We start from the raw sequence: 13320 nt of genomic DNA, 5'->3' as shown, positions 1-13320 counted from the left end.
CTACGAATTTCCAAAAGGTTACAGAAGGAGGAGTAAGACCCCAGAACTTCTCCCCAATGCCAGCAGAAGACAGTTAATTCCCTGGAATAAAATGAACCAGAGTCCCTGATTTAAAGACATCAGGCATACTACACAGCATGATGAAAAGGGAAACTGCTTTCTTTGACCCTTCATTTGACCCAGGGAGGTAATTTGGAAGAGAGAGAATAGTTTGTCAAAGCATCAGGGAGGTAATTTGGAGGAGAGAGAATAGTTTGTCAAAGTATAGAGCAATAAGAGAATGAAAACCACTGAGTTAATTTCTTACTTAGTTATACATACAGCTTGAGAATTCTCAATGATTCATCTTAAGATTTTAAACAACAGCTGAAAGATGGCTCATGTCCAGTGACTTAGTTTACTTTTATATTCAAAATATTTCAGTCTCAGTGTAATATACTCATTTTCTGAGATGCTGATTACTGAACATATGGTCTCTAAAAAGATAATTCCAGAAGTCCATCTGGGTAATATCAAAGACTCCTTTATCTCCTTTCATACCACATGGCTCAGTAATACTGTCTTATCAGACATGTGTTCTTTACAATTATTTTTCTGATCAATGATAGGTTTGGGAAATTAGAGAAAATAAATGTCATTGAAAACAAAGTATTAACTAAATTTGTGCATTTAATGTTAATGTTTACATATACAATTTTAAGATACAATTTTTTTTTTTTTCTGAGACAGAGTCTCGCTCTGTCGCTCAGGCTGGAGAGTGCAGTGGTACCATTTCGGCTTACTGCAACCTCTGCCTCCCAGGTTCAAGTGATTCTCCTGCCTTAGGCTCCCAAGGAGCTGGGATTACAGGTGTGCGCCATGATGCCTAGCTATTTTTTTTGTATTTTTAGTAGAGACGGGTTTCACCGTGTTGGCCAGGCTGGCCAACATGACCTCAAATCATCCACCCACCTTAGCCTCCCAAAGTGCTAGGATTACAGGTAAGATCCAACTTTTATCTAAAATAGTCTGAAGTTATCCTTTATCAATTTGGTATGCATGCAATGCTATAGAAACTGGCTTATGGAAGTTAAAATAAGACATGATTGTCAAAGGACGACGGTATAATCTGTAGTATTGTTTAATTCTTTGTAATTACTTAAGTGTCGAAATACTTCTCATAAATTGAAAAGAAAAAAGTTACCAAGCATAACAGAAAACACTGTTCTGAAAACAGGGAAGTTAAATTAAAATCCACATACTAAACCTTGAGATTCCTCCTCTCTTTTGCACTAACTACCCTGAATCTTGGCATGCATTGCCCTGGCAGAATACCAAAGGGCTTCTCTAGTAAACTGACACCCCCTGAGGAAAAGGTCCACACACTGTCTTTGCTGTGTAGCAGGCCAGAAGAACAAGCACCTACCCTGGCTCCAGGAAGAAAAAAGTCTCCAAGAAAAAGGTGCTGAGAGGAATATAAGAATTCCGTCAGAAAGCCTACAAATACTAGGGAAAAAGAAAAGTATACAAGTGATAAAGTGAGGCTGCTATCAAGCCAGCACAAGAAAGGAAATATAATCACTGCAATTAAATCCCTTAGCTTGAATAAGTTCCAGGCTCATAATAACGTAAATAGTGAGCACTGACTTAACCAAAAATTAATACCTATATATTGAGAGGATGGGGAAAGAGTAGTACATGTGGTGTGGGATAGAGGGAGTGTGAGACAATGTAAACGAATGAAATCCTGTTCTTCCATAGTAATGGGTCAACATATAATGTCCAATAATGAAAAATCAAAACATAGCAGTATATGCGTAATATTTAGAAAGAGAAAGGAAAACAGCAGAAAGAGCCAAAAGATTCAAAAGGGTTGTCTAGGCAGCAGGACTTGGATGTAGGGAGGGGCTGGAACTTTAGGCACCTGCTTCTTATTGTAAACTTCACTGCTTATTAAGATCTTTAAAAATCTATATAGGGTGTTACTTTGATAAAGGAAAAGGCTTAAATTTTTAAAAATACAAAATAAAACAAAACCAAGAAATGTAAAAAACAGCGGGCAACAAAAATAGGGCTAACCTGCAGAGGGAAAATGACAACAAGACAATCAGCTCTCACAGGTAGCACAACAGACCAGGTGAGAGATGAGAAGTACTTTTACTATAACAGCTGGGGAGAGAGCGTGTGTGCAGTAGAGGGATGGAAGCAGAGGAGAAAGCAGGATGAGCTCAAAAGACACCACACAGAATCAACAGACATGGGGGATCAAGTCAATGACTGTAAGAACTAAATGGCAAGACAGAACCTGAATCCTCCTGAAGTAGGTCATGCCCAAAATATCCCTCCACCTGGATATTTATCCCACAAATACTGGCTCTTTGGGAGCATCATATTCTTCTATGTAAAAAGAAGCATTTTAATTTTCTTTTTGTTTAGGTTTAAAATGTTTGGATTATTATGAAATACTCAAGTAAAAAATGCAGAAAACTGTAACATTCATCCAGGTATTAACTATACAGCGTTTTCAAATATTAACCTTTTGGGCCAGGCGTGGTGGCTCATGCCTGTAATCCCAGCACTTTGGGAGGCCAAGATGGGTGGATCACCTGAGGTCAGAAGTTTGAGACCAGCCTGGCCAACATGGCGAAACCCTGCCTCTACTAAAACTACAAAAATTAGCCAGGCATGGTGGTGGGTGCCTGTAGTCCCAGCTACTCAGGAGGCTGAGGCAGGAGAATCGCTTGAACCTGGGGGGCAGAGGTTGCAGTGAGTCAAGATCGCACCATTGCACTCCAGCCAGGCAACAGAGTGAGGCTCTGTCTCCAAAACAAAACAAAACAAACAAAAAAACCTTTTGGCCTCTCATTTTTCTTTTTAAAGAAGTAAACATTACAGACATAGTTGAAACCTTGTTCAAACCATTCACTAATCCTATCCCCGTCTCCCTAAAAGGTAACTGTTAAACTGAATTTGGCAGTTAACATCCCCATAGACCCCATCTTTAAAAGAGAGCATTAGGTTGGATGATTTTTTTTTTAACTTTTATTTTAAGTTCAAGGCTACATGAGCAGGTTTGTTACACAGGTGAATGTGTGTCATGAGGGTCTGTTATACATATATTTCATCACCCAGGTACTACACCTAGTATCTGTTATTTTTCCTAATCCTCTCCTTCTTCCTGCCCTCCAACCTCCAGTAGGCCCCACTGTGTGCTGTTTCCCTCTACGTGTCCATGTGTTCTCATCACTTGACACCCACTTATAAGTAAGAACATGCAGTATTTGGTTTTCTGTTCCTGCATTAGTTTGCTAAGAATAACAGCCTCCAGCTCCATCCATGTCCCTGAAAAGGACATAATTTCATTTTTTATGGCTGCATAGTATTCCATGGTGTATCACATTTCTTTATCCAGTTTCTCATTGATGGGCATTTAGGTTGATAGTCTGGATGAATTCTAATGCCCCATTCTGTTCTAAGACATCAGGATTTGGCAGTGTGATAGAAAGTCTTTGATGTTCTATAATAGAAGTACAAAAGTCTACACTTCTGTGAAATATGCAAAAATATTTCCCAATAATTTCAAATCTCAGAACACACTGATTGATGATAGTTCATGACGGGTAGCTCCAGAAACAAACAAAATGATAATAATGATTATAACCTTTCAGCAGAAAGAAAAAAAAAGTATATTAACTTTACTGTTGTGGTGCCAGTATTTTATTTATTTTATTTTATTTATTTTTGAAATAAGCTCTCCCTCTGTTGCCTAGGCTGGAGTGCAGTAGTGTAATCATGGCTCACTGCAGCCTCAAATTACTGGGCTCAAGCAATCCTCATGCCTCAGCCTCCCAAGTAGCTGAGACTACAAGCATGTGCTACTATACCCAGCTAATTTTAAAATTTTTCTTTCATAGAGATGGGGTCTCAACGACATTGACAGGCTGGTTTCAAACTCCTGGTCTCAAGCTATCTTCCTGCCTCAGCTTCCCAAAGTGTTGGGATTATAGGACTGGGCCATTGCATCCAGCCAGTCCAAAATTAATAACAATACATAGAGCATATAAAACCTAAGCTTAAGTATTTTGCAAACAAATCAGTCCTATCATTTGTCTTTAGTGAAAATGGGAGACTGAAGAGAGAAAAATTATGTTTCAAGAACTATGGTATACCTGTTATTAGATTCTAGTCTCAGTCGTTTTTGAGGGTTCTTTCCTGCAATTTAGACTAATCCTACTTATTCCCGTGAACCAACCAGTGATCTCTGCTGCTGCTCAGAAGAAACAAAAGGGATGGGTAATATAAACATCTTGATCAGTATTCTAATTCTGGGCATGTACTGGAATCAGCTAGGGACCCCATATCAGCTTGGTTCCATAACTGCCTAGTTAATAGAAAGCCTTCTTATTTAGTTTACTTGGGATAATTTTGCTTATCTTTTTTTTTTTTCACTGTTGTAGAATATATTGCTGTTGTACTCTTTGTGTAGGAATGCAGATAAGCTTACTGAATGTTTTCTTAAACTGAACACTTACTAGTCTTCCAGATAGCACCTCTTGTTGGAACTCACAGTTATCAATGGCCCTCGCCAGATCAACCCTTTGATCAATGACCTCCTCTCTACCTTGAATATAAGAGGCCCTCACAGTTAGGCAGGAATATCACTGTCCCTCTTCAGCCTGAAGAAGTTACAGAAGATGGATCTTCATTCCTCTACAACCCTTAGGATTAAAGATCTCCTTATAAAAGAGAGAGGCAGCCGGGCGCAGTAGCTCACGTCTGTAATCCCAGCACTTTGGGAGGCCGAGGTGGGCGGACTACCTGAGGTCAGGAGTTCGAGACCAGCCTGGCCAACATGGTGAAACCCCCACCTCTACTAAAAATACAAAAATTAGGTGGAAGTGGTGGCGGGCGCCTGTAGTCCCTGCTACTCGGGAGGCTGAGATAGGAGAACTGCTTGAAGCCGGGAGGTGGAGGTTGCAGTGAGCTGAGACTGCACCACTGCACTCCAGTCTGGGCGACAGGAGCAAGACTCTGTCTCAAAAAAATAAACAAAAATAAATAAACAAATTTTAAAAAATAAAAAAAATAAAACGGAAGGGGTAAATATGTCAGAGGCATTCAAACCTGAGTGACTCCATCTTGAACAGGGGCTGGGTAAAATAAGGCTTACCCCTACTGGGCTGCTGCATTCCCAGGAGGTTAGGTATTCTTACTTACACATGAAATAGGAGGTCAGCACAAGATACAGGTCACAAAGATCTTGCTGATAAAACAGGATGTGGTAAAGAAGCTGGCCAAAAGTCACCAAAACCAAAATGGTGATGAAAGTGACCTCTGGCTGTCCTCACTGCTCATTGTATGCTGATTATAATGCATTAGCATGCTGAGACACTCCCACCAGCACCATGACAGTTTACAAATCCCATGGCAATATCAGAAAGTTAACCTATATAGTCTAAAAAGGGGAGGGACCCTTAGTTCTGGGACTTGGCTACCCCTTTCCCAGCAAACTCATAAATAATCTACCCCTTGGTTCAGCATGCAATCAAGAAATAACCATAGGCCGGGCACTTTGGGAGGCCGAGGTGGGCGGATCACTTGAGTTCAAGAGTTCAAAACCAGCCTGGCAAGATGGTGAAACCCCATCTCTACTAAAAATATAAATTCTAGCTGTGCATGGTGGTGCTGCCTGCCTGTAATCCCAGCTATTTGGGAGTCTGAGGCAGGAGGATCACTTGAGCCCAGGAGGCGAAGGCTGCAGTGAGCTGCCACTGCACTCCAGCCTGGGTGACAGCAAAACAATGTCTCAAAAAAAAAAAAAGAAAAAGAAAGAAAGAACCATAAAAGTAGCCAACCAGCAGCCCTTAGGGCTGGCTGCTTTGCCTATGGAGTAAGCCATTCTTTATTCCTTTACTTTCTTAATAAACTTGATTTCAATTAAAAAAAATAAAAAGAATACCACAGTGGTAACTTTCATAGTATACGTCAGCTACAGGGGACAATCAGGAATTGCTGGAGCAAAATATCCTTATTAGAGTCTCGACTGCCTATGTAATTAATTCACTGCAGCACCAAACTGTCCCAGTTGTCATTATATTCTTCTCTATTCTTTTCTTCCAGGCAACCACAGTAAAAATATTCTTTAAAAAAATTGTAATGCCAGTTTTACTTAAGAATGTCCTTGATGACACAGGAAAGTCATTTCTTATTACATCCCAACCCCTGAGTGTATGTCTTTTTAATTTTCTGGGTGATAAAATAGGAGGTACACAAAAAAGCACTTCTGGTACACACTGAAGTATGATAGTTATCTCAAGGAAAACACTTATCTGATGATGTGAGTTGTGGGCCAAACCAGTCACTGTTTACAGAGAATCCCATTTTTACTTGAAAGAACAACTGACAAACGATTATTATTCATACTTGGGTATTTGGCAGACATTTTCTCAAAAATGAAGTGAGAAGGCAGCTTACTGGAAAACAACTGACGGCATATGCTGCCAATAATGGCCTTCACATTTCTAATTAAAAATTAAAATTGTGGAAACTCGTTTCCACAGTAAGCTTAACAACACCCCAATACTTAAAAGACTTTACTGATAAATCAGTGGTGATATTGGCTGGGCACGGTGGCTCACGCCTGTAATCCCAGCACTTTGGGAGGCCAAGGTGGGCGGATCACTTCAGGTCAGGAGTTCGAGACCAGCCTGGCCAACATGGAGAAATCCTATCTCTACTAAAAATACAAAAAATTAGCCAGGTGTTGGGGGCAGGCCTGTAATCCCAGCTACTCTAGAGGTTGAGGCGGGAAAATCGCTAGAACCCAGGAGGCAGAGGTTGCAGTGAACCAAGATCGCACCACTGCACTCCTGCCTGGGCGACAGAGTGAGACTCCATCTCAAAAACAAACAAACAAACAAACAAAAATAAATCAGTGGTGATATTAACAAATAATGAATTCTTAAAATTCCATAATAAAATATATTAACATTTGGAGTATCTGTGTTACACAACGAAGCAGTACTCTCCAAATGACCAACACTTAATGCAACAAAGTGATGCATGGGTAAAGAGTCAAATCAAACTGCAAGTCAGATCAATGGATCCTACCGTTAAAGAATTCAAAAAGCTCACGAATAGAGATTTAGATTCCATATTAGAACTAACATTTAAGAAATGACCACTTGTCAAGTTTTGGTATAGTATCAAGGAAGGATATTCACAATTACCTAAAAAGACAATTAAAATACTCTTCCATTTCCCAATTACATCCACAAACTTTATAAGCAAGTATTGGATTATTTTTTCTGGATGTTAAAAACCATAAACAGAATCACAATGGTTATCATATTTTTTAATTCCTGATCATATCAGTCATGTAAAAACAAATGAACTAGCAATTATTTATTTAAAAGTTATATTCTTCGCAGTTACACAGTCTACATATTTGCAACAAATATATAAGTATCAAAGGTTTAATTTACCACAGAATGAAGACTGATCACTGCTCCAAAGAGGAAAGGAAATGAATGTGGTAAATTCTTAAATCTGTTTTGGAGACAGGCAAGTCAAGTCCCTCTTTTCTAGTTATAAATGAGCACATTCTAGGCCAGACATGGTGGCTCATGCCTGTAATCACAGCACTTTGGGAGGCCAAGAAGGGTAGATCACTTGAGGTCAGGAGTTCAAGACCAGCCTGGCCAACATGGTGAAACCCTGTCTCTACTAAAAATACAAAAATTAAGAGGGCGTGGGCACCTGTAATCCCAGCTACTCTGGAGGCTGAGGCAGGTGAATCACTTGGGCCCAGGAGGAGGCTGCAATGAGCCGGGATCACGCCACTGCACTCCAGTCTGAGAGACAGAGCAAGACTTTGTCTCAATAAAATAAAAAAATAAAAAAATAAAAAATAAAGGAGCAGGTTCTATTTAACATGTGACTCTTGAAACCTACATATTAATCACCCAGATGACATGACATAAATGGATTTAAACGCTGGTTCTTAAATTTCTAAGGAAATGCCTTTTCACGGGAAAAACTGACCTTTCATAAATTTCAAAAGAAAAAAATTTAATCTGAACAAACATCTGAAGTTCAGAAGTAACACACCAAATGTTACTGTTTGCAGATGCATTTTTAGATGGGAATAAAAGTTGTTAAAGGAGAATTGTTCTTACGCAACTCTATCCAATTAATAAATATCATAAATCATTAGTTTCAAAAGCAAGAACCTTAAAAAAATCTCAGATTGAGAATTGGTAATGTCCTCACTAATAAACAAAGTCCTATTACTCTGTTTTTTGAAAGAGAAAGTTTACACACTAGTTTTTTTAGTGAGAATATTCAAGAGATAACAAGCAGAAGTTCATTCTGCCTCCACCCCTTCCTCATGATCCACCCATTTCTGCAGGCTTACCTTTGCAGTTCATTAAGCCCCCTGGCAGCTGGAAGGCTAGGGTTTTGCCTTAGGAAGTTTTGTTTTAAATTGAGATGAGTGAGGTCTTGGCTGTAGAAGAGGTTGGCAGGCAGATGTTCCAGGCTACAACATGAGAGGTCCACTGAGCTAATGCGCTGGGATGCAACCTAAAGAGGGATAAAACTTAATTTTAATACCATCCACTTATCCTATAACTACTTTCTATGGATAGAAATAAGATAATCCCAATTTGGAATAGATATTCTATGAAAGTAGCACTGTTAGTCCAAATATAAACCAACACAGTATTCAGTCACGTGCCGCATACCAACCTTTCAGTCAATAACATATCACACACAGCAGTCCCACAAGATTATAAAGCCGAAAAATTCCTATCACCTAGTGATATGGCAGCTATCATAATGTCATAGCACAACACACTGCCTTTTCTATGTTTAGATACACAAATACTTACCATTTTGTTACAACTGCCCACAGATTCGGTACAGTAACATGCTACACAGGTTTGTAACCTAGGAGCAACAGCCTAGGTGTGTAGTTGGCTACACCATCTAGGTTTGTGTAAGTACACGCTGATGTTTGCACCATGAAGAAATTGCCTAACAACACATTTCTCAGGATATATTCCTGTCATTAAGTAATGCATGTCTGTACTTAGTATTCGAGCTAAGTACTTTATAAAAGCATGAAAATGTCCCTGCCTGGAGGGTATGTACAGTAACCTAGCATAGGAGACAGGCTGGAAAGAACACAGATTACTCCACTGGGTTTATTGATAGCAGTAATCTCCTCCAATGTAGGAGTTTTATTCCTGAAAACATAAGGAATAATTCTCTCCCACAGAAAGAGAATTCAGAGCTATCGAGTAAATACACGGTCAAGAGACAGATACTAAGATCTAAACTGAACATATGAAAGTCATTGTATATACTGATTTTAAAATAGCACAAATAAAGAAAAAGAGTATAACTGACCTTGTACACATCTTCAATTCATGGTATAGTAGAATCAGATTCTACTGCCTGTCTGCTACAAACTTTCCAGGTTGCCTCTCTTCACAGTTTCAGTGAAATGCTTATAAATTCATTGTGCTTTGCTTCATGTAACTATTTTATGTAAAACTTATTTTATGTCTAAGTATTTATCCAGATGTTCAATGCCTTCCTGGTTAAATGACTCCTCCCAAGGCCAGAAAGACCAACTTTTATGTGGGAAGCAGAAAACTCACTGACCACCCTGTATTTCTCAAATGTTCTTTCCAATATTGTAGGTAACACAGTGCCAATTTATGCTAAAGCACGTGGCTTTAGCCCCACCTTCACACATATTGGTTTTCTCTTCTCACAGAGGCAATGGGAATATAGTTCTAAAACTTTGGTTAATTCTCCCTATTTATCTTTACCAAAGCTTTAGGGCAGAAATTTCACTGCTTATCTGTGATCAGTCTGATGTCTTTTTCTTTTACCAAACCCCAGATTTCTGTTTCTAATTATACAAGGCAGTAGAACATAGTCCTTAGATGTATGGTTCTGAGTTCAGTGTCCAGATTCACAGCCCAGTGCCACCACTCAGGAGCTGAGATAACTTGAATAGATCACTGATGTAAGATCCAGTTTTCTCATCTGTATAACAGGTATAAAGATGGTACCTACTTCTACATGCCTGGCACAGAAAAAGCACTCAGTAAATGTTAACTGCTATTACTATTACTAGTACTACTACTAACACTACCATTTCCAAATCAAATCATTCACATTTTATTTTTTATTTAAAAAATGTTTTTTTAAATAATAAAGTAGGGGCAGGGTCTTGCCACGTTGCCCAGGATGGTCTCAAACTACTGGGCTAGGTTGATCCTCTCACATCAGCCTCCCAAAGTGCTGGATTACAGGCATGAGCCACCACACCCAGCTTCATTCACATTTTATAACCACTAAAATCCATACTCTCCTGCTGCTGAAAGTATCCAGAAGTAAATCTGCATATGTTCTGCTAGGTTGGGCATGGTGGCTCACATCTGTAATCCCAGCACTTTGGGAGGCCGAGGCAGGTGGATCATTTGAAGTCAGAAGTTAGAGATCAGCCTGGCCAACATGGTGAAACCCTGTTTCTACTAAAAATACAAAAATTAGCTGGGCGTGGTGGTGGGTGCCTGTAATCCCAGCTACTCAGGAGGCTGAGGCAGCAGAATTGCTTGAACCCAGGAGGCCGAGGTTGCAGTGAGCCGAGATCATGCCATTGCACTCCAGCCTGGGTGACAGACAGAGACTCTGTCTCAAAAAAATAAACAGTTCTGCTGATGGAATATTTGAGGTTAGGAGAAATTACTGTGCACACGTGAAAGCTAAAGGTATACTGGGGTGAGAAAAGCTGGGCAGGACTTATCTCTAAAGACTTTACCAAGAAGTCTGAGTTTGCATTTTACCTATTTTATCTTTCTGTGAATTTTCACCATTAAATAAGAAAAAGAAAATGCCAAACAGGGCCAAACCACTCATACAAAGAAAGATGTAAAAAGAGATAGAAAGTTAATGGGTCTGAAAGTAGGTGCAAAAGCACTACGCCACACGGGATTCCTATGGCATTCATAGGAAGTGGATGGGAACCTGTTTATAGAAAGTGAGGTTGAAAGCTCTGCTAGTTAGTGGAAGCATTCATTCAAAAACATGTGTTGAACATCTACTTAATGGTGTGTGGCAAGCCTTTTATTTCCTGAGACACAACAGGAAAACAAGACAGACAGTCTCTGCCCTGAATGAGTACACATCAAGAGGACAGGGTAATTAAGATACTACATGATAACTGTTACAAGAATAGGAAGTGCAAGGACACAGAACGGAATCCCAGGGGTCAGAAAAGGATTCCCGGAGGATGTAACGTCCGAGCCCAAACTTGAAGCCTCAGTAGAAATCTGTATTTTTTGTCTGCCCCAAATCCTTTCTCTTTCAAACTCATGATCCTAAGGGGAACTGCAAACAAAGTACCCAGATGCTCTGCATTCGTGGGTAGGCATGCACTCCAGGTCTGAGCAATCTGAGTGTCCTATCTGCTGAAGCCACAGGCTAATCCAACAGGTGCTAGCATGGGACCCAAGTTAGGTTAATCAAAGGACTTCTCTGGGATTTACATATTCTGAAACCAGGAGAGAAAGAGAATCAGCTGCTTAGAGCTGCAGTTAAAATGAAGGAGCTAGATCCATATGTATCAATCTGACTTGATACAAATGCAAACTGCAGCATGACACATTCCATTTATGAAAACAATTTTTAACATAACACACACACCTCCATATATTATATGGATGAATAATTATATGTGCAATATATACCATGAGATCATAAATTTCTATTGTTTTAAGCCACCGAGGGTTTGTTAATATGTTAACAGCAGCCACAGGAAACTGATACAACCCTTCTTTATTTTTTCCATTGTACTTTTCATTTTCATTCATTCAACATGTTCACTGAATATCTACTAGAGGTGCCAATTACTATTCTAGGTGAGCCCTTAATATACTTCAGAAAACAAAATGAAGATCCCTCCCCTATTAAGCTTTCTTTACAAATAAATAAATTATACGTTAAAAAAATTGGTAAGCACTACGAATAAAAAAAAAAACAGCTTGAGAAAGGGGGGTCAAGATTGCTAGGAAGGTGGTGGATTGTAATTTAAATAGGTTAGTGAGGGTGTTCCCCACTGAAAAGACAACATTTAGCAAGGAAAAACAGGAAAAGTTGGCTGATAGGATTTATCTGGAAGAAGATGCTGCCAGGCAGAGGAAGTACCCAGAGTTAGGGCCCTTAGAGAAGCATGCCTTAGCCAGGTATGGTGGCTCATGCCTGTAATCCCAGCACTTTGGGAGGCTAGGGTGGGAGGACTGTTTGAGCCCAGAAGTTTAAGACCAGCCTGGGCAATATAGTGAGACCATCATCTCTACTAAGAAAAAAAATTTTTCATTAGCTGGGCGTGGTGGTACGTGCTTATAGTCCCAGCCACTTGGGAGGCTGTGGTGGAAGGATCACTTGAGCCCAGAAGGTCGAGGTTGCATACCACGGCATTCCAGCCTGGGCAATAAAGCCAGATCCAGTCTCAAATAAAAACAATAATAATACAAAAAATTTGTAAAAGGAGCATACTTGGCATGTCCGAGGGACCTGAGAACACTGATAATAAGGCAACGAGGTCAGAAGGTAAATGGGCAGGGGATATGGGGCAAGCAGCAGACCCTGTGGGACCTTCAGGCCTTGTAAGGACTCTGGCTTTTAAGGTGAGTGAAATGGGATGTGTGGAAAGGTTCTGAGAAGTATGGGGTGATCACCAATGTAGGGTCAACGCTCCATATTCACTGGGGATTAGTTCCTGGACCCCAGCAGGTACCAAAATCCACAGATGCTCAAGTCCCTGACATAAAATGCCATAGTACACTCAGCCCTCCGTGTCGGCAGGTTTTGATCCACGGTTGGTTGAATCTGAAATGGGAAACTCGCAGGTAAGGAGGGCCTACTGTACCAAGGAATTTTCTTATTTTTTCTCTGCCTTTGTCTCTAGATTGTAAGCTCCATAAAGGAAAGAATTTTTCTATTTTGCTTACTGATATAAACCCACGCTGAGTACTTGGGAGGACCCTCAAAACATCTTGCTGGAAGAATGGCCAGAGGACGACCTTATACCTCCTCCTTTCTCACCAGGCGGCCTCTGCATCTGGTGCATCCTTTCATGTGGCAACCACTTTGAAGAAGACAAATTCCATTTCAAATGAAGCATCCCACTAAATACTCCCTTTGGACTATTTAAGAGAAAATGATTTAACATCAAGTTGTATTGGCTTCCTTTCCTCATTCTAGACCGTAAGCTGTTTCTGCTGGAAACAAGGAGGAGGAAACCACATTAACGAGGCTACAAGC

General features: G+C 40.0%; 1 protein-coding gene across 1 annotated transcript in view; it reads right to left on the bottom strand.

Annotated features, from left to right (window-relative positions):
• The window catches only part of PHLPP1 (PH domain and leucine rich repeat protein phosphatase 1), a 271957-nt gene that overhangs the window by 111626 nt on the left and 147011 nt on the right, over nucleotides 1-13320 (bottom strand). The window contains exon 4 of the mRNA XM_017867150.1: nucleotides 8396-8562. Within this exon, the coding sequence (XP_017722639.1) occupies nucleotides 8396-8562 (167 nt within the window). The remainder of the gene's footprint in view (nucleotides 1-8395; nucleotides 8563-13320) is intronic.

This window comes from Rhinopithecus bieti, unplaced genomic scaffold (assembly GCF_001698545.2).
Source record: "Rhinopithecus bieti isolate Rb0 unplaced genomic scaffold, ASM169854v2 scaffold_2554, whole genome shotgun sequence".
Classification (NCBI taxonomy): domain Eukaryota; kingdom Metazoa; phylum Chordata; class Mammalia; order Primates; family Cercopithecidae; genus Rhinopithecus; species Rhinopithecus bieti.
Note: the sequence above shows the minus strand (reverse complement) of the source record. Positions and strands in the feature narration are given on the sequence as shown.